This window comes from Papio anubis, chromosome 19 (assembly GCF_008728515.1).
Source record: "Papio anubis isolate 15944 chromosome 19, Panubis1.0, whole genome shotgun sequence".
Lineage (NCBI taxonomy): Eukaryota > Metazoa > Chordata > Mammalia > Primates > Cercopithecidae > Papio > Papio anubis.
In genome coordinates this window covers 54,968,799-54,992,907 of record NC_044994.1, presented here as the reverse complement: position 1 = coordinate 54,992,907, position 24,109 = coordinate 54,968,799, and the positions used below count along the sequence as shown (strand labels likewise).

Below are 24,109 nucleotides of genomic sequence, written 5' to 3'. Positions count from 1 at the left end.
TAAACATACCATTTGGTGGTTTTCTAGATGGCAGAGAAGAACTGCAAACCACATCGGATTTCTCCGTCCCATGATGTTCTACCGTCTTTCCAAGGGAGGTACAGCTGTGGCGGGGCGGGGTGGGGGGATGGAAGGCAGTTCAGTGCTTTGGTTTTATATGCTTGTTTTTTGAAAAATGAACAAATGCAAGGCTCTCCCAGATGGCCAGCTCCTTCAGGAGAGGAACCCATGCCTTCCTGGACATTTGATCCTCCGTGCCTTCTACAGGGAGGAGAACATCACAAGGTGGGACAAAGAAATAAGCAAAAGCAAACGCTGCCTGTGTTCTCTGACAGCTACTCTGAGAGTGTGGTCAGCAAAGCAGCAGAGCATAGTCTTCAGGAAAGAATATTCTGGCCGTGCCCGGTGGCTCAGGCCTATCATCCTAGCACTTTGGAAGGCTGAAGCAAGAAGATTGCTTGAGCCCAGGAATAAGAGACTAGCCTGGGCAACACAGTGAAACCCTGTCTGTACAAAAAATTTAAAAATTAGCTGGGTGTGATGTACGTGCCTGGGGTCTCAGCTACTGGGGAGGCAAAGGCAGGAGGACTGCTTGAGCCCAGGAGGTTGAAGCTGCAGGAAGCCATGTTTGTACCACTGCACTTCAGCCTGGGCAACAGAGCAAGATCATGTCTCAAGAAAAAAAAAAGTATATTCCAATAGCTTCAATTACATGGTTAAGTGATACACTTTTGCTGATTGTTTTTTTTGAAAAACACAGAAAATCCTCTTGAACATAAAATTGGGATAAGTGAATCAGAAAATAAACATTTATTTATGTATTTTAATTTAATTTTCGTTGTTTAAAAATGTGAGATAGGGTCTTGGTATGTTGCCCAGGCTGTTCTCAAATTCCTGGGCTCAAGCAATCCTCCTGCCTCAGCCTCCTGAGTAGCTGGGATTACAGGCATGCGCCACCACGCCTGGCAGAAAATAAATATTTCATAAGGAATATACAGGGAACTGAAAGAATCATTACATTGATTATTAGTATTCAACAACAAGCATGAGATGAAAGCACCCATGAATTCCACTATAGATACACTCACATACGTGAGAAATCATACATAGATGAGATTCTTCATCACAAAATTATGTATTACTGTAAAAGACTGGGAACAACCTAAGTGACTATCAATAAAGAACTTATTACATAACTTACACTTCATCTCTACAATGAAATACTATGCAGCTGTGAAAAGCCACGAAAATCATGAACTGGTGAACTAATATAGAAAAAGCTTCAGGATATAATATGTGAAAAAAAAAAAAACCCAAGATGTTTACAGCGTGCAAACATTTATATAAACAGGAGGCTTCTATATGTGTGTACACACACACACATACACACACACAAATATCTGGATGAATAAATCAGTGATGTTGGGAAGTTGGGAGAAGTAGGCATGACCACTGAATAAATGTTATAAATCATTTTCAACCAAACAAGGTTAGAAAAAGCTGCAACCATAAGTCACAGATTACCAAATCTAAAAAGTCACACGAAGTTCCTGTCACACACAGGGCTGAAGAATTAGTTTGACTGGTTTATTTCCCCCATGTTGAACTGACAGACTTTTTCCATTTTGAATGTGGCTTCAAGAGGAAGCCTAACCCAATAGAATCCGTCCGTTTTCAACCCAGACGAGACAGTGGAGGTTGAGTTGTTTAAAAACCAACCATCTCTTCTGACTCCTTTGTTGTTACTTACTTGGTCCAGGGTCTGCATTTGTCCGTGGAGGAGAAGGCGTCTGAGAAGTAGCCTGCAAGGCAAGGTTTGCACACCGTGTCCTTGTTGAGCTGCACTGTGAAAAAAAAAACAAAAAAGAAAAACCCAGACAGAACAAACACAGAACAAACGAGGTCACTTAGAGATCATCCAGGCTGAGACCCCAGAGGACTGGAGGTGAGGCGCTGCCCCTGTCTGCTCTCACCTCCCACCCCTGTGCCTACCCCGTGTCTGATTCCTTCAGCTCCCACAGGCTTGGGCCCACAAAGCAGTTCTGACCCCAGCAGTGAGTTACAGAACCACGCTTGGAAAGGTAACTGGCTCGATGTCGGACCACTAACACTCATCTGTGATGTCCAGGTCAGGCTAGCTCTGGTCCGGACCACTAACACTCTTCTGTGATGTCCAGGTCAGGCCAGCTCTGGTCCTGACCTTTTGTGGTTCAGAGTCACTTCCCTGGTCACCAACACTTTGTTTCCTAGTCTGGGAGCCGGTGTTGACTGCTCCTGCTATCTGCCTCTTGTTTTTCCCTACGCACCTATGTACCTACGTACCTGTTCAAATCAAACATTAATTTGAACAGCTTTTTTTTCCTTCTTTTCTTTTGAGACAGAGTCTCGCTCTGTCGCCCAGGCTGGAGTGCAGTGGCGCGATCTCAGCTCACTGCAAGCTCCGCCTCCCGGGTTCACCCCATTCTCCTGCCTCAGCCTCCTGAGTAGCTGGGACCACAGGTGCTAGCCCAGCCTTTGTCTGCAAGGAATGGCAGACCCATTACTACTTTGAAGGGAAACTCACTGTCCCGACCTCTTCTGATGAGCTTAATCTCCTCAGTCCAAGTATCAGAGTCTCAGTTAAAAAAAGAAGACAAGGAAGAACCCTACAGGTCTCTTTCCCTGCCACCAAGGGTTGGTATCAAACATTTTCTATAAAGGGTCATACAGTAACTATCTTAGGCTTTGTAGGCCTGTGGTCTCTGCTGCAGCTACTCATAGCATGAAAGCAGTCCAACAATACACTAAAAACAATGGATAAGGGTGTGTTCCAATAAAACTTTACTGATAAACACAGTGGCACAATGGATGTTAGACTCCTTCCTTAATGGACAGCATTGAAAGCAGGAGTTGATCCTGGTTAGTAAACTGACTTGACTCTCATATTCCTCATGAACTACACTGTCAAAATAAATGTCTCAGGTTTCCTATGCCTATTCCCTTTACTGCAATCCACGCATGATGATTCTTCGGTAAGTCCCAGGAAGAACACTGGCTGCGATGTGATATCATAATCAGGCAACTGGCTGGTGCCCAAGCCACAAATGACTCCTGAAATTAGTAGCACTTCTGTGATTTTCTTTCACGAATAAAACACTAAAAAAAGGAATTAAATTTTCTTTGTCCAAAGTCAAGTACAAAGTATATTCTTGATTTCTGCAATTTGGCTGGCTAAGTAGGGTACCTGCTCCTGCATCTAGCAATTTGATTTGCCTAGCAATTTGATTTGTGAGAAATCTAATAACTCACATGAATTTGAACAGGTTTTTTTTTTTTTTTTGAAGACATAGTCTCGCTCTGTCACCCAGGCTGGAGTGCAGTGGCGCAATCTCCGCTCACTGTCAGTTCTGCCTCCCAGGTTCACACCATTCTCCTGCCTCAGCCTCCTGAGTAGCTGGGACTACAGGCGCCCGCCACCGCGCCCGGCTAATGTTTTGTATTTTTTTAGTAGAGACGGGGTTTCACCATGTTAGCCAGGATGGTCTTGATCTCCTGACCTCGTGATCCGCCCGCCTCGGCCTCCCAAAGTGCTGGGATTACAGACATAAGCCACCGCGCCCGGCCAATTTGAACAGCTTTTTAAAAGAGAAGCACAATCTAGAGTTGTGAGAAGCTCTCAAAATCTAAGACGTGGGGGCTAACAGGCATGCAAAGGGTTAAGGGTGCTACTTTCCATAGCTTGACTTCCATATGACTCTTAGTAACACTGACCTGCCAGAAGCATCCTGCAGGCTCCTTTCCTTGCTCCCTTTCCTAATCACACTTTTCCCACTTTACAAAAGGCACACTTCTTACCCACCCCAGAGTTTGCTGCTATGCTGCCAAACCTCTGAGATGTCGAACTAAGTGACAAGTGGAAACACTGGTGATGGCAGAGCTCCCGCGCCCCCCGGCACACCTCCCACCTTTCCCGCTCTATCAAGGGCAAAAGCAGGATGACAGAAATGGGGCAGCTGCGATCAGGCTGAGTTGTTCTGAACTGAAATTAAGCAGGGTGGGGCAGGAGTGAAATTTCCATTCATCTACCCCTTCCCCTCTATCCTCCACCTATTTTGTCCCAAAATGAACCCATTTCCAAAGGTACAAGGCACAGAGAACGTCTAATAGAACCCCTGATGTGACATGCTGGCGAAAACCTGGAGGAAAGGCTCTGGGCTGCTTCTATTTTAGAATCAGAATTCAGAGGGAGTTGGCTGTGATAGGGAGATCTATTTTAACAATTAAAAAATCAAGTTAGACTTTTTGTAACAGAAAGCACATCTGGTTTAGTCAATGCATTTGATAATAAAGACCGAGTGTGTCAGTTAGACTCTGTGATGGACATTATCCTTGATATGAATTGAAATGGATAGTATTTGAATTCTCCCAACCCTGTCCAAGTATTTTGGGTTAAAACCAGGTGCCTCTAAGGGAATGGTTAATAGGCATAAATAATCATTTTTTAAGTCTTGGAAAAAACTGCTTTTGTTATACTTCCTAGAACTCAGGAAAGCAAATGACTCTAAGAAATACTTTTTCAACTCAAAAGAATTTCTATTTCTTTACTTTCAACAAAATTGGAGGACACAATTGAATTATCAACTGATAGATCATTAAAAATAACTTCTGATATCACATCAGTAGGTGAGCTTGGACACATAAATCAGAAGGTACTGAAAAAAATTGAGGGACACGCCTATAACCAAAGTGTTTCCTTTGCCATTCAGTTATTTATGTGAACAAATTTCTCAGCACTTACATACATAAAAAAAAGTAGAAACAAAATTGATGTTGAATGCTGTTGCATTTTAGCAATAAGTAATATTCAGCCATAAATATATGAATTGGAAAAAAAAATCCCACTCATTATGGAGGTCGGAGGTTTTTACTTTTACGATTATAATACAGCAAAATAGGATATATTCATTTTTGACCAATTGTGTAATAATAAAGGTAGTGACAACTTGGTCCAGAAGAAATGCTTTTAGTCCCAGGTCAAAGTAAGTATTTAAAAATTAAGATTTCAGCCGAGTGTGGTGGCTCACGCCTATAATCCCAGCACTTTCGAAGGCTGAGGCAGGCAGATCACCTGAGGTCGGGAGTTTGAGTCCAGCCTTACCAACATGGAGAAATCTCGCCTCTACTAAAAATACAAAATTAGCCAGACATGGTGGAGCATGACTGTAATCCCAGTTATTCAGGAGGCTGAGGCAGGAGAATTGCTTGAACCTGGGAGGCAGAGGTTGCAGTGAGCTGAGATCGCGCCATTGCACTCCAGCCTGGGCAACAAGAGTGAAACTCCATTTCAAAAAAAAAGATAGGTGCATATTTTTCAATAGGTGCATATTTCAATATGAAAACGTGATTAGTAAAACCCCTCCAAGGATAAAAAATATATCAGGATACAATTCTGTGGAGATGGCGGAATGGATAGGAAACAAAAGGAGAGAAAGGAATCATGTAAACTGTCAAATAGTTAAATATGATTAGTGCATTTAAAAATGAATCATAGTGGGCATCAAATGGCCATGGTGTTTACATTCCACTGGATTCGTTTCTTCAGTGTTATCGCAGTTACAATTCCCTGGTACCTAAGTCCTTATCAGTTCTTTAAACTTGTAACAAAAATTTTTAGATGTCAACTTAAAAACGTGCTGGGGTGGGGGATGCATGGTTTTGCCAAAATTCTAATGGGCGCACACTTTAAAAATGTCCAACCGCCCCTGCACTATCCTGCTGTCTCCTAAGTAGGGATCCTAGGTTTCCACAGATGGAGGAGCCCCAGCGCCCCCTGGCCACGGCCAGAGCATGTGGGCAAATTGCCCGCAGTCCCTTTGAAGAACCTAAGCGGAGGATTCATTCTCAGGTCTTGCCTGGGCCTGCATCTCGTGGAAAATCAGCCCCCACCTTTCCCCACCCCTCGGGTTCCTCCAATGCTGCCTAGCACCCTGGAGCTTTCTTGCTGCTATTATCAAGACTGTCTCAAAGCTGGCTTTGCATGGCTCAGCAAGAGCCGACAGACGCACACATCCAACCCGTACACGGGTGCTGGGCGCCCAGGCCCGGCGCGCACTCGGTGTTGCGGCGGCAGCACTCGCAGTCCTGGCTCCAGTGGTACCCAGCCGTGCAGGCGCAGCGCCGGGGGGCCGTGCTGTTGCCGGCGTCCACGGCCACCAGGGCCTTGCCTGTGGGAGACAAGAGACAGGTCATTAGACAGGGAGGGGCAGCCAGCCCAGACACACCGCCCACGACTGCACTATCCAACATCCAGCCCAGAATAGGCCAGACCAGCAGCCCGCCTGGCGGGCCTGCAGAGTGAATCACCAGGGCACTGCTCGAGAAGTCCCAAGTTCCTGCTCGCACTTCCTGCACTGGCACGAAAACGTCACGGGGGGTTCTTCTCGCTCTCATAATTAAGAGTTTTGTGGGCTTTTTTTAAAAGTCAATTTTCATGTTAGTAGGAAGATAAGGACTTGGGAATTGATGATCATTGAATGTTCTGGCAAATGCAGAAGGGTCACAGAGCTGAGCTTCCTCATTTTTCTAAGTTCAAATACCACATACATAAGACTAACGCGAGTTTGGACCTTAGAGAATAAGGCTTCTGGAGGTTTAGGATTCATCTTAGGATCCTGAGGCATCCCAGGATGAAAACGGGCTGTTGTGGAGTTACATGAGTGGAGAGGGCACAGAGGCAGGCCCAGTGACGTGCTTAGAGGCAACCTCTCCTCAAGCACTCAGGATAACATGTTTGTCTCTGTTTTCACAACACATGGCCTTCTGGTTCCAAATCTCCTGGCCCCTTCCAGTTTTTCTGGAATGCAGGTATGTATGGTTTTTCCAAAACCATGGGAATTGATCTGTTGTAAACACTACACATACACACACACACACACACACGTATCTGTTATAAACTACATACACACACACGTATCTGTTATAAACTACATACACACACAAATAGGAATCAAAGTATGGATCAATCAACAGTCAGTCCTCATTATCTGCAGATTCATATTTGTGAATTCACCTACTCAATGAAATTTACTTGCAACCCAAAATCAATCCTCTTGGTAATCCTGCAGTCCTTCAGGGACAGAACCGTGTACATTTCGAGTTGCTCCACACTCAGGTTTCTGGCTGAGGTTGGGCCAGGCGATGCTCTGCCTTCTTGTTTCAGCTCAGAGAAGGTAAACAAGCGTTTTGTTGGTGATTTCCCTGCTTATAACAGCCCCCAACTGTCGTGCTGAAGAGCTGTCTAGTGTTCTAAGTGCAAGAAGGCTGTGGTGTGCCTTACGGAGAAAATAACTGTGTTAGAGAAGCTTCGCTCAGGCATGAATGACAGTGCTGTTGGTCATGAGTGCAATGTTAATGAATCAACAACATGTATCAAATAAGGTGTCTTTAAACAGAAACACACATGAAACAAGGTTATGTGGTGATCAGTCCGTGACGGTGTGACTGGAGGCTTGCAGGAACCTCACCCCGTAATCCACTAGGACTAATGGCTCAGGATTTGCTAATTCAGCGTTCCTGGTGACTTTATAGAACACAGCTACTGTGCATAACCAGAGTCAACTGCACATATGTGCATGACCCCACCCCCCAACATGATACAAACCGATAACATGATTTAAAACAGACCTTGTACCCTTCTAGGGCTCCTTCTCACCTGGATTGTCCAAACAGCCCCTGCACCTTATATTCCTGAATACTTACAGGAATTCCAAGGGAAAAACAAGCAAACAAACCAGAAACGCTCTGTCTCTTATTGTCTCAAGTTATAGCCCGTAGGGAGGGGACATTTCCTATTTCCAATCTTTATAGACCCAAGCTTAGTGACCCTGGAGAAGTCCCCCCATCTCCTGCAGTGCCCACTCTTCCAAGGCCCCAGTCAGCTCTGCAACATCAAGGTCAATACTCAGAAACACGTCCACAATGCATGGGAACGTCCACAGACACATGCCACTTCTCTGGAAAATTCCAGCTACTCCTAGGATCCCATCTGAATGTAAGCCTGGGTTGTGATGAATAATTTTGACATAATTTAAAGTATTGTATGTAATGTACCAGATTTTTGGCTTTAATCAACTTTGGCAGTAGACAGAATGAATCTTTATTTCCAAGAGACAGCAATGAGTCAAGGTCATTACTAAGCAGTAGGAAATTAAAAAGGCTTGATCAGATGCTTCTGCTCAGTGGAGTTTCCATGTTACCTTCCCCAGCCAAAATCTGCCAGCTGTCTCCAGCATATTAGAAAAATTGTGGTGTTCAAAGAAACACTTATTCTCTAATTCTGTCCACTGGGGAAAAAACTTCTATACACAAGGATCAATCCAGTAGTGAGTCTTCTCTAGAATCCAGACTGAGGTCACTAAATACAATGTTCCTCTAAAAACAATCAGGAATCCTTAGAGAAACATCTGATTATAGTTTAAGACAAGAATTATGCAAGCTAAGCATGGAAGCAATAGATGCCTGGGCTGTATCAAAACACTTGGGGCCACCTCATCGAAGTGTGACAATCTAAGCACCATTACAACCAGTTACTGCAGGCAGGGGACCGTGGCTCACACCTGTAATCCCAGCACTTTGGGAGGTCTAAGCAGAGGGATCACTTGAGGTCAGGAGTTCAGGAAGAGCCTGGCCACATGGTGAAATGCCCTCTCTACTAAAAAATACAAATGTTATCAGGGCATGGTGCCACATGCCTGTCATCCCAGCTACTTGGGAGGCCAAGGCAGGAGAATCGTTTGAACCTGGGAGGCCAAGGTTGCCGTGGGCCAAAATTGTGCCACTGCACTCCAGCCTGGGCGACAGAGCAAGACTCAAAAACAAACAAACAAACAATAACTGCAATAGACTGAAACTGAAACACCTCAAATACCTCCATAATATAAGTCCTTGGGAGAATGCTGGATGATTAAGATACTGTTTTGCAAAGTGATAAATAAGGTTAAAAGCATTTATTCTATCTTTTCTGTATGTGCTGCACTGCAGGATAAATGCTTGTAACTTTATCAATAAATAGTTGATGAGGGAAGTTTATCTTCATAAAGTATGCCAGCTAATAAATGAAAAAGAAATGAGAGAATCAGAACATCACCTTTCTGCAGCCCCTAATGGAAACAAATCTAAACCATGACCATCAGCAGCTGCTAATGTTAGAAAGAGGAAGGCTCAGCTATTACATGGTTCCAGTATTCTATGTATGAACTATATTATATATGAAGTTTGCCACAAACAAAACAAAAAACAAAGCAGAATCTGACCGGCCTTCTAGATCTAACAACCAACTTATAAGACATTGATCTAACAACCAATTTATAAGAAGGGGTCAGGCCTGTAATCCCAGCACTTTGGGAAGCCGAGGTGGATGCATCACTTGAGGTCAGGAGTTTGAGACCAGCCTGGCCAACACAGCAAAACCTCATCTCTACTAAAAATACAAAAATTAGCCAGGCATGGTGGCACATGCCTGTAATCCCAGCTACTGGGGAGGCTGAGGCGGGAGAATAGCTTAAATCCGGGAGAGGATGGTTGTAGTGAGCCGAGATTGTGCCACTGCACTCCAGCCTGGGTGACAGGGAAAGACTCTATCTCAAAAAAAAAAAAAAAAAAAAAAAAAGAAAAGAAGAGAAGTATAAGGGACAGAAGAATACATTAAATGATACCAAGGGAATGCAACCAACAAAATCTGGCCCGTGGAATCTCCACAGGATTAACATCATGGCTTCTTCAACAAATGAGCTCAATGGAAAAAGGAAAGAAGAGAGAGAAAGGAACCTGTGTCTCTTAAGAGAATTAAGAGACATGTTTTGCTCCTGATTCCTTCAAATAAACTATACTTTAAAAAACATTCCAGGCAAAAAACTTAAGGCAGTCTGGTAAGGAGATGAAACTGTGTTAATAAAATATTTATAGTTTAGGAAAAAGGTCAAGAGTAGACCTGGTTTTGAGTCCTGCCTCACATGTGTTAACCTTGGAGAAGTTATTCAACCTCTCTGAATCTGTTTCTCAATCTTTAAAGGGGATAGGCCGGGCGCGGTGGCTCACGCCTGTAATCCCAGCACTTTGGGAGGCCGAGGCGGGCTCATCATGAGGTCAGGATATTGAGACCATCCTGGCTAACACAGTGAGGCTCCCGTCTCTACTAAGCACAAAAAATTAGCGGGCATGGTGGGAGGCCTATGAACCCAGCTTCTCAGGAGGCTGGGGCAGGAGAATAGCGTGGTCTGGGAGGTGGAGCTTGCAGTGAGCTGAGATTAGCCACTGCATTCCAGCCTGGGCAACAGAGCAAGATTCTGTCTAGGCAAATAAATAAATAAATAAAATAAAATAAAATAAAGGATAAGTATGGCTACCTACAGGGTTTGGAGGAGGATTAAACCACACAAAATAGGTGGGAACATTATGGAAACATTATGTCAAGTCTATGATGTGTCCCATGATTAAATGGCAACATAAATATATTCCAGAACAAATGTTCTAAAAGAAGAATTTTAACACCGGCCTTGGGGATTTAAAATGCATCTTTCTTGGGATCTGTAGTCACAACTTCCTTCCATGTTCCTGAAATGAAACATTATCAGTTGCCTCTAAAAATGTTTCTAAAGAAAAAGAGGTCTGAGGTTTCTACACTTCACACTGACACGACAGGCTCACCTGTATCACAAACTTTATGCAGCAAGCATTTATCTTCCTCATTCCAGGTATCCAAGTATTCATCCGGGTCACAGGGCAGACATACACTGTCAGAGGTAGTAGTGCATTTAGAAGACATGTACTTTCCTTTAAAAAATAAAGGGGAAAAATACAACCATCAAAAACCCAAACCATAACAGCAACAGAAAGCAAAACAGCAACAAAAATCGCACCCATCTATGGGACCAGTAACCATTGGTGCCCATGATCCCAGGACACCCCCCAAAGACGACATGACACAGGAGAAGAGGCCACAGTGCGCAGTGACTGCAGCACCCTGGGCTCCTTGGGCCACACAGCTGGCTGAAATAACCCCACCTGGGTCTGCTGAGCCTGTAGTCACAGCAGTTTCTTAATTCTTCTTAAGTAAAAAGTCAACCACCCTCTGCACCCAGAAAGTCTGCTAAGGAACAGAATGATGGGCCAGGCACGGTGGCTCACACCTGTAATCCCAGCACTTCGGGAGGCGGATCACCTGAGGCCAGAAATTTGAGACTAGCCTGGCCAACATGGTGAAATCTCGTCTCTACTGAAAATACAAAAATCAGCTGGGCGTGGTGGCAGGTGACTGTAGTCCCAGCTACTTGGGAGGCTGAGGCAGGAGAACTGCTGCTGCCTCAACCTCTGGGAGACGGAGGTTGCAGTGAGCTGAAATCACGCCACTGCACTCCAGCCTGGGCAACAGAGCAAGACACCGTCTCAAAAAGAAAAAGGGGGGGAAAAAAAAAAGAATAGAATGATGATTTTAAACTGGGCCGCAGAACTTGAAAGATTCCCCGGAGCCCACTCAGGGAATAAGGGGGGTAGGCAAGAGAAACTGCATCACCCATCCCCTCTACCCTCTGCCTTCCATCTGGATAGGCAACTTTTTATTAACTTCTTTTTGTTAACTTCTTCTACACTTACTACCGGCTCATGGTTAGCTTCGTTTGACCAAGTGTCACGCTGCGCCCCACCCACCTACCCAACACACACTTGACAATCACTGGATCTTGGTTCTGCACATCCAAGAAATAACTGTAGCTGGAATATCCAAAATATCTTGTTATAAGGTAACCCACCTTCCCCTCCCCGCATGACGAGAGCGCGGGCCCCGTGGACTGTGGCTTTCACTGGGGCTGCAGACACTCAGCCACACCTTCTGGCAGAGCGACTTGGGGTAGGTGGTAGCCAGTCCACCTTCTGCTCCTCAACAGGTGTACGGAAGAAGGTACGACAAGGGTTTAGGCAATTTTTAGCAGCCACAATTCCAGTATAGTTATTCCAAAATAAAATTTCCGTGAAAACAATTTTAAGTAAGAGCTGCATTTCACATTTTGAGAGTTTGACTCATAAAGTGCTAAAATATTAGTTTTAAAAAACTTCTTGCCATCTCAAGAAATAGGGTTTTAGAAAATTGTGTTTCAGCCCAAATTAAGCAACAGCTTTTAAAGTTGTTTGTTTTTTTTTCAAAAGGGATTTTAAAATCCCTTCAAATCTCTATTGAGAGAAAGATTTTTGTCTTCAGAGTGACAGACATTACCACCTGCCACTACCATAATGCGTCTATCCAATTTCTTGTTTCATCTGGCAGTAAGAAAAAATAACAACGAAAGCCTCACCCACTTTTGAGGGGCAATGCAAGGTGGCTCAGAAGCAGCTGTACCTGGTTCACATTTGTTACAGCACCGTCCCAGATGCTCATAATGCCGCTCACTGGTACATGGAGGAGCGATCTGCAGAGCCACCTGAAAAGAACACTGAGGTCAGGCAGAGAGTCCACACAGCCCTTTCTGGATAAAACTAGGTAAAACAAAAAGTGAATCACCAAATTACTTTTTTTGTTATTGTAGAGATGGAGTTTTGCTCTTGTTGCCCAGGCTGGAGTGCAATGGCGTGATCTCAGTTCACCACAACCTCTACCTCCCGGGTTCAAGTCATTCTCCTACTTTTGCCTCCTAAGTAGCTGAGAGTTGAGATTACAGGGGTTTTTTTTGTTTGTTTTTTGTTTTGTTTTGTTGTGTTTTTTGTTTTAGACAGAGTCTTGCTCTATTGCCCAGGCTGGAGTGCAATGGCACAACCTCACCGCACTGCAACCTCTGCTTCCCAGGTTCAGGCAATTCTCCTGCCTCAGCCTCCCAAGTAGCTGGGACCATAGCCATGCACCAGCTAATCTTTGTATTTTTAGTAGAGATGGGGTTTCACCATGTCGGCCCCTTGAACTCCTGACCTCAGGTGATACACCTACCTCAGCCTCCCAAAGTGCTGGGATTACACTTACCTTTTAACATGTTAAACACTCAGATAATTTTTAAAAGCCGAGAAAGTAAGGTGTTGTAGGGGCTTCCTAGGCTCTGCCCTCACTACCTGTTGCCTGAAGCACTGCGGGAGCTGTTTAAGCTTCCTCAGCCTCTGGTTCCCTTCTGGTTCAAAAGGGTATGATTCTAAGACAAATACCAATTTCTGAATCCGCCCATCTGAGTAAAACAAAAGAAAACAAAGCAGCCCAGGCGCCTGTAATCACCCAGATTCTTATCAGTTTGCCACAGAAAAGCTCTTTTCCTGATCAGCATTCTTGGTGTGAGCAAAAAACAAACACTCCTGTTGAGAAGCAGTCATGTCAGAAACCGAAGAGTTGGGCTTAGCTGAACAGACATCTACGTATGCACGCCACACTTGAAATTCATGCAAGTTCCCTGCTTCATCCTCGAATACAGGGTCACAGACCTTCCCCTCAAGGGTCTTAGAATGGAATGAAACACATACCAGATGGGCCCTACCTCAGCAGTGGTGGGAAGGAAGCAGAAGCGGCCAGGAAGGCTTCCTAAGGGAGGTGGTAAGTAATCAGTCTTCCAAGATAAATAGAAATCAGCCAGACCAGGAAACAGAAACTGGCAGGTGGAGGTAGCGGGAGGAAGTAGGAAGACTTTGGACAATATGAACAGTTCGAACAGGGGCAATGAGGCCTGAAACAGCTCTTGGTTGGCAATAGGAGACCTTCAGTCCAGCTGGAGCCCAGTGTCACAAAGGCAGTCAGGGGAGGGCTTCATCTGCATATTAAAGTGCTCGGATGGAGGGCACAGAGATAGCATGGCTTGGAAGAAGCCATGCGTCCTCAAAATAGCTCCATTACAGAAGGCAGCTTTATGAAGAAAGCACCAAACCCAGGAAAGCCCAGTGAGTGTGAGGCACACAGCTATCATGGACCTTTCTGACCTCACCCTTGCCAGCAAAGGGCTTATGAGGAGTCTGAGGTCGATGAGAAGGTCCCAGTGTGTTATTGGGGTGATGTATGCCAGGAAGGCTGTACTTGGACTTGCTTCCTGGGCCCTGCTAACACTCCCCATGGACACCGGATAACACAATCGGATGCTCCCCATGTATTCACTGGGTGACAGAGTCTTAGGGAAGCTGCATTGAGCCCAGCGGACCGAGGAAGAATTGCTTAAAAGAAACCACCATACCTCTCCCTTCTGAGGTGTTTTTCGAGGTGTTTTTCTCTGTTTTAGATGCCACCCTTCTCTGTCTCCCTCTGTGTGCAATGTATGTGCAAAGAAAGAGGCAAAGTGGTAAAACTGATGCGGCCACGCAAACTGGGTCAAAAAGGAGGATTCATCCGAGCCTAAGGATTCGTGAACATTGTTGCAATGCTGATGACAAGGGCAAACAGGATAAATACGAAGTTGGACTATATTTCAGATGACAAAGGGTATTAATTGCTTCTGATCCCTTAAGGGGGCAGCCACAGACTCAGTAAAATGAGCACATACTTTGTGTTATAGACACAGAAAGGTACTTTTTAGGGGAATTTGGTAAATGGGATATCCCTGAAGTAGCTGCTTAGGGGCACTGTCAAGATGTCACAGGCTGTGTCCCGGGCTCCAAGCCCTGGTGCCTGTTGAGTATATCTGACCTGAACATGTAGACAATTCACTCCATGTTTAGGAGTATGGCTGTGATTCATTCAACCCACCGATCCTCCAACCCAGGAGCTTTGCACCTCTTCAAAGAAACAAGGAAGTCACTGCTTCCACAAATGACCAGCTGTCCTAACTTTTAATTGATTTTCAAAGATATAAAATCCATTTCTCTCTCCTAAGCTTCTACCTCACTATGACTTTTCACCTGAATGTGACTCTCCCCCCCACCCGCCAAAAAAAAATTGAGGTATAATTCACGGACCATAAAATTAAACCTTTTAAAGTATACTTACTGTTTAGTGGTTTTTAGCACTTTGGCAAGGTTGGACAACCATCACAGCTATCTAATTCTTGAAGATTTTCATCACCTCAAAACTGACATGTCTACTTGACAGAGCTATAGGATTACAGATCTTTGAAGCAGCAGCAGAAATTTTGCTGCTGGGAAAATTGCTATGGTAAGGCAGAAAGATATGCTTTTAATTTCATTTAGGGTCCAGCTTAAGCAGAAACCTACTTTGTTCTCTAGTTACATGATATACTTCGAAGTATACCTTCAAACCTTCAATATGGCAATATACATACACCTTAAAAGGCAGCATAAGTACACATATTTAAGGGAATGTGGTTTGCAGGTAAAGAAATCTGGAAAACTAGATTGTTGGTTCATGCCGAAGACAAAGCATGCCTTTATTGTCCCTTTTCCTCTTCCTTTCTGGCTCTCTGCTTCCAACGTTCTTTCCCTCCACTTGCGGACCCTTTTCCTCCCCATACAGCCTGTAAAGCGTGCCCTGTGCTGGTCTCATTCTAATCTCATGCCCCAGTTCCAGCAACAAACCGCCTGGTGAGCACTGTGCACTGCAGCCCCGTGCTTGTAACTCTTAGGAAATCCAGTGCTTCTTTCACTCCAGCCTGTCTTGCGCTGCCAGGCACCTGAGGACTGACTGACTTGTCCCTCGATGCTGCAGGCCAGACTCCTGACACCCAGACTCTATCTTGAGTCCCACATGCTTGGGCTCAGTTTCCCATGAGACTGCCCTGGATCTGTTTCCTTATAGCAGTCTCCCTCTTCCTGGATGGCCTGTCAGGTTCATCCTCTGGGTGTCATTTGTGTGTGTGTGTGAATGAACAGGTGTCCCTGCCCCTCCCAGTCTGACCTCTCATTTTGCCTACAGTATTCTGGTTCTGATGTCTACCATTTCACCACTAACTGCCCTGCCAGCCAGCAGCTGGCAAGAGCCTGAAGATGGCTCCAGATCCTCTTGGCGGTGGCCCCTCTGGGCTTCTGCCTCTCCCTTCCATCTGCCCAGAACTTCAGCCAGACTTTATCCTCCAAGACCAAGCTCCCCACGGTTGCAAAGTGGTAGCTATTATTATTGGTAGCAGCCCTAGTAAAGCAATCATTTGATAAAAACATGTTCCTGCTTAAGTGTTCTTAAGGAGTCTCCTAGGGAATGGCGGAATTTGGGCATAAGGCCTCAGATCTTCAGTTAATAGAGTGATTTTGTCAGCCACTTACAGTTGCCTCTTTTTCCCCAAGATGCAGCAAGGAAAAGCCTTTGATGACTGAGTTGAGATGTACAGGCTTTTATTTACTGAGATTTTTCTAGTTCACCTTTAAGACTGATAAAGTCAAAGCTTCGGAATCGCAGTTGTCTTCATGAAGCAAATAAAGCATAAATACTTCAACATTTTTATTTATTGCATAGGGAATATAGTCCCATGATACAAAATTTAAAACGAGCAACAGCTTGTTTAGGAAATTCTGTCCCACTCTCTCCCAGTCACTCTTCTCCATAGGTAACCCATGTTACCAGCCATTTTTTTGGGTGCATCCTTCTGGAGGTGAAAGGAGAATGAACTTGTGATCTAATCCAGGGCCTATTCTACATCACAGCAGCCTTGGGGGCTGGCTGGGATCAGGTTGCTCTCGTGTTTTGCAGAATATAATTTGACTTCTTAGAAGTCTTGTTTAGAAAAGCAGCCATGTATTGATACAGTATAGTGCTTAATCAATAAGCTACAAATATTCTCTTTGGTCCACAGAATCTATATCAACTAACCTATATTCTGACAGAACTCACCAGAATTAATAAGGAACATTAGAGTTTGTTTATAGCAAATATTCTCTGCACATACAAATTCCCCCTACAAATTCTTTGCTAAATCTAAAAGAAGGAGTTAAAACAGCAAGATGATTTGACTTCTCTTGCTTCGCTCTCTTGTGTCTTTTTGTGTCTTCTACGCATTTGTTTCAGGACATACAGGCTGGTGTTTATCTTAACGGCTGATGGACTCTTCTAGAATAACCATGTCCACAGTCTGTGCAAGGCTTTGGGAGGGCGGAGGGAGATAATAAATTTGAAATTAAAAAATCCCTTTATAAAGCAATGTGGATTTATTTCCCAATGCAAAGCCATGTTGAGTCTAATTCTGAAAAACCATAAGCTGAAGAAACATAACATTTCTGCCAGTGGAGCCACAGAGACGAGCGGATCTGTATTTAGAATCCTGCAGGGAAGGTTGACTTAAATATTTATTTTCCATGCTGTTAACCCAATTGTCGTGCAAGTCATTATGGATACTAAAATTACTTTCTTGCTCCACTGAAAATTCATGCTGACATCGAACAATGCAGAAAGAGGCTTGGCCCCTCTTGTCAAATCGAGATGAAAAGAACGTAACCTAGAAGAACAAATGAGGGATTTTCCATAGATTTTGTTTTATAAAATATCATCCATGACTATATTTCAGAATTTGGCTATAATTTCAGTAAGGATGGTATCAAATTTCTGAACGTTACAGTAGAGTCGAAAGATGTGGTTTTTCTTAAGAGAGAAACGATTAAATGTAAAAATAACACTTCACTTAACAGCCCTGCTGTCCCGGAAAAAAATATCCTTAAAGAAAGTCACTATTGAAACTGATCCTACCCAGAATAGAATAGAATACAAATAAATTACTAGCGACCTGTGTGCCCAAAACACTAAAAGAGCTTCTTTAAATAAGACAGTCTTACCCTAAGGAATTATTTCTCTTTGAAGAACTTTGTTTTAGAAGTAAATAAACAACAAACATACAAAAGGTAATATTAATACATCAGAGTAACCTACAAACAGATGCTGTTGGTTCTTGTCCATTTCTTTGAATGTCTTTTTTTCTCAGCCAGCTGGGCTAACGGGCGAGCGAGAAGGTCTCAGTTTTTCTCCCGGTCACAAGTGTTTCCATTAATGAGTCAAAATATAGACCCTTTGAATTCAGATGTTCTGGGCGATCCCTCCTGGTCTGCCCCTTCTTTAGCTGCTTTCTCCAGCTAACTTTATCTCTATTTTATCCAGCTCTCTATTCTGGATCATGGCACAGTCCTGTGCCTGTGAATATAAGGAAAACGTCCCATCATGGAGATTCTCAGCAAAACATTCATAACCAGGAGTGGAAATGATGCAGGAATCACCTGAGGCCCAGAGACCAGATGGGGCGGATTCCTATTTAAAGAGTTAAATGACAAAGAAAAGAAAGTCTGATATGACAGAATATAGGATTTTTTTTTTTTTTTTAGACAGTCTTGCTCTGTCACCCAGGCTAGAGAGCAGTGGCATGATCATAGCTCACTGCAGCCTTGACCTCCCAGGCTCAAGAGATTCTACCGCCTCAGCCGCCCGAGTAGCTGGGACCACAGGTGCCCACCACCACGCTGGGCTAATTTTTGTATTTTTTGGTAGACACGGGGTTTCATCATGTTGCCCAGGCTGGTCTTGAACCCCTTAGCTCAAGAGATTTGCCCACCTCAACCTCTCAAAGTGCTGGGATTACAGGCGTGAGACAGCACACCCAATCTGCATATGGGAATTTTCGCAAAGCAGAGGTAAGGGCCGGGAGAACTCAGGTTGGAGGAGGAGACAAGGTACCTCGAGCACTGGTGACAAGAGTAAGAAGTAGCCTGGCCAGGCAGCCCCCAAGAGCTGAGTGGGCTTCAGGGCAGGAGTTTTCTACCCAAGGCAGCCCTCGAAACTGGGCTTCCAGTTTGACCCGGAGAGAAGAATGCCTGATATTTCTTTAGTAAAACTGACTACGTTTCTAAAATCTCAGGACAAAAAAAAAAAAGCCATTCTCAGCCGGAGTCTCCTCACCTGTACAATAGCACTAGTAACTGTGCCCATCCTGCAACACTGAGAGGCAGATGCGAGAATTTCTAAACATGATGTGGCACTGGCAAGTGGCCATATTGCACAAACACAAAGCTTCTGCCTCCTCAATTCAAAGCTGAAGACTTTTATAGTAGGCTGCTGGGAGAAGGGAGATGTAATCGCATCACACCCCAGTGCAGTGGTCTGCATCCAGTAGAGGAGGGGTATTCATGGGCACAGCTGAATGGAATTAGTAGAAGTATACATAACTTGCATCCAGTCATTCCCCGAGGGGAGAGAAGGAAAAGGGTGTCACTAGAAAGGGGGGAAATGATGGAAAAGATAAACTGGGTACCCAGAGACAAATTCTCAAGGCCTGACAATCTTCCCGCAGAAACCATCCTTGTGCACTTTGAACCTCATTATGACAAACCAAAGCTGCACAGCAGAGTATTTTAGCAGGACAACTAGGGAAAAATGCATGCTTTAAAAAAGCATGTTTGATTTCACAAAAAGAAGTCCTTTATCATGGGATTGGAAACTTGAGGCATCAATGCGAAATTGGCGATGAGTGGTCCGAGTCATTTCAGTGCCTTGCTGTCTGGGGGTTCAGTCAGCTTTTCGAGCCACACTTGGGTGAAGGCAGACACAGTTTACTCAGTCCGTCTGCTGATAAAGCTTCTGCCAGATTATATCTGTGATTTCTGTTAACTAGGACATAAATGAATTATGATTGAATGCCCTTCTAGACATTCTCATTTTAAATAAGCTCGGCAGATAGAATTTCAATCTTACAGATTCACAGAGAAAATACCAGGCATGTTTCTTTTGTACAAACCGGAACTTCACATTTCAAGCTTCAGAACAACATTGCATAGGCACCTACCAAGATGGTATGTTATAAAGAGACCACGAGGATAAAGGGGCAGTGTTTTAGGATCCCCTGCTCACCCTGCTGGATCACCTGGCACAGCCCATGGGTGTGTTCACCCTACCTGGGAGACCTGTCAATCACGGAACACATTAAAAACTTGGAGGTCCTAAGTTACATCAGTCAGGTACATGGCCTAAGTCATAACAGAGGTAGATACAGAGAATCACAGGGTTTAACAGAAAATGCCCTGAGTGTTTAAAATATAATTCATGTCTAAGAAATATATTTTACACGTAGCTCTTGAAATAAAAATTCTGCTGCCAAAAGTTAGGCTCATATATTTTATGATTTGTACAATATGAAAATATGTGTCTAGTTCATTGGAGAAGATCACGAAGAAATTATGACTGTCACAAACAATATTATAATTGATTTAAAAAAAAAAGTTTGGCACAGTGGCTCATGGCTGTAATCCCAGCATTTTGGGAGGCAGAAGTGGGAGGACTGCTTGAGCTCAGGAGTTTGAGACCCTGTCTCTATAAAACTTTAAAAATTATCCAGGTGTGGTGGCGTGTGCCTGTGGTCCCAGCTATTCAGGAGGCTGAGGCAGGAGGATTGCTTGAGCCTAGGAGGTTGAGGCTGCAGTGAGCAGTGATTGCAACACTGCACTCCAGCCTGGGTGACAGAGCGAGACCCTGTTTCCAAAAACCCAAAACAATTGATAAAGGATTTGGGGACTTTTTTTCTGAGACAGATTCTCATTCTATCACCTAGGTTAGAGTGCAGTGGTGTGATCACCGCTCACTGTAGCCTTGACCTCCTGGGTTCAAGCAATCTTCCCATACTCAAGTGATCCTCCTGGGCTCATGCCATCTTCCCATACCAGCCCCCTGAGTAGCTGGGACTACAGGGCCTAGGGATTTGGGACATTCTAAAGTGCATTTTATGAATGTATATCTAGTGATAAAAAGTATTCAAAACTCCAACTGAAAGGGACTAATCACAGCTGGTCAGCTCCTACTGGTCTCACTGAAAATTACAAATAGGAATCAGTCCTCTCCCCACACACATACTGTTCCCCACAAAAGGGGCTGAGTTCATATAATCACCGGGTAAGAGCGAGGCCAGTCATTCCTTTGCCTGAGTCATTCACCTTTATCTCAAAAAACAATTATTCTCCACAAGATATAGTTTGATGTAGTCAGAGTTTAACAGGCGGAAGTATCATTCTCTTTACGAAGTTCTGCTGTCATCACATCGTCAAAGGCATCTTCGCTGAGCTCTCTCCCATACCTGCATGAGGTCCTGGCTTGCCGCAGGACTGAAGGCAGGACCTGTCTCTGCCCTCTCACTGCTTTTAGTAACGGGGGACACAGCCACATATAGAGAGGAAGGAAAACTGACCAGTCAGAGCCCCACACAGCAGTACCAGAACTGAAGCACTGGAAAGATCCTCCCTGATTGTGGACGAGGAAGGAGAAACGCAACCCTGGACTCCGACTGGTGTCCACGTCTTCCTTGGCTTTGGATGGGCAGGGAAACAGGAGGAGATAGGGAAGGACTTCCAAGAGGAAGTGTACAAGCTGGGGAGGGTGAGGTTATGGGGCAGAGACAGAAGGATTTGAGAGGAGGGAGAGGACAGAGCAAATAGGAGACTCGGGCAGGTGCAGGCGGAGAGCCTGGGGGACTGGGCAGGTATGTTCTGACAGTAGAAGGAAAAGGTGGGGGCTGCTTCAGGGCTTCCAGGAAAGGGCAGCTAGTCAGTGAGTTGCAGAAGGAAGGGAGGGTCTTTTTTTAGCAGCACCATGAAACATATTGTAAAGACTGTTGGGATGAGAAAGCGCAAGAAGGTGCAAACTCGTTTTAGACAAGAACAGAGCCTGGGCTAGGATCTCATGGAGGAAACAGAGATGGAGACGAAAAGCACAGGCAGGAGCAGACAGCAAAGTGGCAACTCTGGATGGCAAAATCTGCAGGAGGCCAGGAATGCAGCTCATTTCGGGAGGCAAGAAAGGGCTGTCTCCCACTGCCAAACACTGAATTTGGCTCTTTTTATGCCTGTCCTTTGAATGCCTTTTTAAAAAACTTTGGGGCAATTTAACATTTTTTATTGTGGAAAATAGATATAAAATTTGCCATTTTAATCATTTTAAAGTATGATTCAGTGGCATTAAGTAGCAACAATTGCCACTATTTCCAGAACATTCTCATCACCCCAAATAGAATCTCTGTAACCGTTAACTAGTAACTCTCCATTCCCCCTCCCTCAAGCCCCTGGAAATCACCTTTCTACTGTCTGTCTCTGGGTCTGACCACTCTCTTTACCTCATATAAGTGGAACCACACAGTATTTTTCTCTTTGTGTCTGGTTAATTTCGCTTAGCATAATGTCTTAGCAAAACGCCATTCCTTTTTATGGCTGGATAATATTTCACCACATGTATAGACCACATCTTGTTTATCCATTCATCCATTGATGGACACTTAGATTGTTTCTACCTTTTGGCTACAGTGAATTATCCTGCAGTGAACACTGGCACACAAGTATCTGAGTCCCTGTTTTCAGTTCTTTTTGGTCTATACCTGGGAATCCTATGGTAATTCTACGTTTAGCTTTTCGAGGCACCCACCTCTCAACTGTTTCCTGCAGAGGCAGCAGCATTGTACATTCCCACCAGCACTGCATGAGGGTTCCAGCTTCTCCACTTCTTCAACAACACATGTTATTTTCTGGTTTTGTTTGGTTTTTGGTTTTTAAAATAATAGCCATCCTGGTGTGTGTGAAGCAGTATCTCTTCGTGGTTCTAGTTTGCATTTTCCTGTTGACTAACGATGTGGAGCATCTTTTCTTGTGCTTCTCGGCCACCTGTGTATCTTCCCTGGAGAAATGTCTATTCAAGTCCTTTGCCCGTTTTTATAGAGTAATTTTGCCTAGTTCTGTTCACAGAATTTGATTTAGCTGCTGACAACACTGATTGAGTTCACAACCTAAAAGTCAACCAATTAGATATACATTCATTTATTCCTCAATTATGTGAACACATACTATGCGCCAGGGACAATTTCAGATCCTCTGGATACAGGGGATAGATACTCAACCGAGAGAGTCCTGGCTTATAGTCCAGGGGAGAACAACAACTATAAGTAAACAGATAAGGAAATCTGGTTGCAACAATTGTCATGAAAAAAATGAAACAATCTATGTAAGGTGATGGTATGATTATAGGAAGCCTCTTTGAGAAGATGACATTTGAGTGGAGTCCTGCTTAAAGCCAGGGGACAAGCCAAATTTACAGCACATGCCAGGAGGAGGATTACAGGTGGACATATTTGCCAAGGCCCTTGGAGGGAGTGTGCATGGCTTGATGGAGAAACAGCAAGATAGCCCATGTGATTAAGCGCAGTGCAAGGTGGGTAGGGTATAAGGTCACATAACTGATTACTAATTTATACACATTGTGAGTTTATATATAGCCATACTGGCAGGATTGTGTGGTATTGATCATATTGGACATTGCCATTACTCCATAAAGGTTTAAATACTAGGCACTTCATGCTATTTTCATTAGCAGTCAGGAATTACCACATTTGCCACTAGATTTTTAAAACATATTATTAACTGTGATAAAATACACATAACATAAAAATTTGCCATCTTAACCATTTTGTCACAAGTTCTTTTTTTTGGAATATATAGTATGCACAGAAAAAAAAATCTAACTTAGGTCAGGTTTGATTAAAAAACAAAAAAACCTTAAAAATATAGGGTAACTGTGATTAGAAGTCCTGATATATTCACCATTCTGATTTAGCAAACTTTGCACAATTGACTTTATATACCATCTTGAAAGTTGCTTGTTATTGGACCCATCAGCATTTCCCCCCCAACCACCTTGATTCCAGATGTGCTTCTTAAAGGAAACAAAGCGCACAGCACTGACTCAGGCGCCCATCAAAGGTCTGTTGATTTTTACTCAGCCCTCTGCCTTACTCCCCTCACAATGCATTTATTATCTCTGCTCCTTGAAAAGAAAACATACGGCCCAAGGGAAAATGAAGAAACAAGCTTGCATTTCAAAACTTTAATTGCAAGTTTCTTTGTCTTCCAGAGAGATAAGAGTGAAGAGTCTGCAGCCCTGGGCTACCTGGAATCCGAGGGCTAGGCCGGTTCTTTCCTCAATACAGTAATTAGGATGGCTTTGACTTGTCCTTATGTTCCCATGCACCCCTATTTCCACAGGCTCCAGTGAATGCCCCTTTATTCTCCCAGTGTGAAAGCCTTTTTAAATTGTCATTCTTGTTTTTAACTTTGTATTCATTTCAGATAAGAACTGCTTTCTCTTCTTTACTGTAGTAGAAGCCAGCAAGCCCTGTGTCACTTCCGAGAGTGCAGCCGGCTAGAAACCATGTCCCTCTAGGCTCTGCCTCCATGCTGGGGGTGCACGAACTGCTCAGGCCAGGAGTCCCCAAAGTGACTGAAGGAGGAA

General features: G+C 44.1%; 1 protein-coding gene across 1 annotated transcript in view; it reads right to left on the bottom strand.

Annotated features, from left to right (window-relative positions):
* TNFRSF11A (TNF receptor superfamily member 11a) overlaps positions 1 to 24,109 on the bottom strand; it is a 61,631-nt gene that overhangs the window by 24,777 nt on the left and 12,745 nt on the right. The window contains exons 2-6 of the mRNA XM_003914449.5: positions 12,368 to 12,449; positions 10,684 to 10,809; positions 6,060 to 6,203; positions 1,751 to 1,844; positions 10 to 104 (exon numbers count right to left, since the gene is read on the bottom strand). Of these exons, the coding sequence (XP_003914498.2) occupies positions 10 to 104; positions 1,751 to 1,844; positions 6,060 to 6,203; positions 10,684 to 10,809; positions 12,368 to 12,449 (541 nt within the window). The remainder of the gene's footprint in view (positions 1 to 9; positions 105 to 1,750; positions 1,845 to 6,059; positions 6,204 to 10,683; positions 10,810 to 12,367; positions 12,450 to 24,109) is intronic.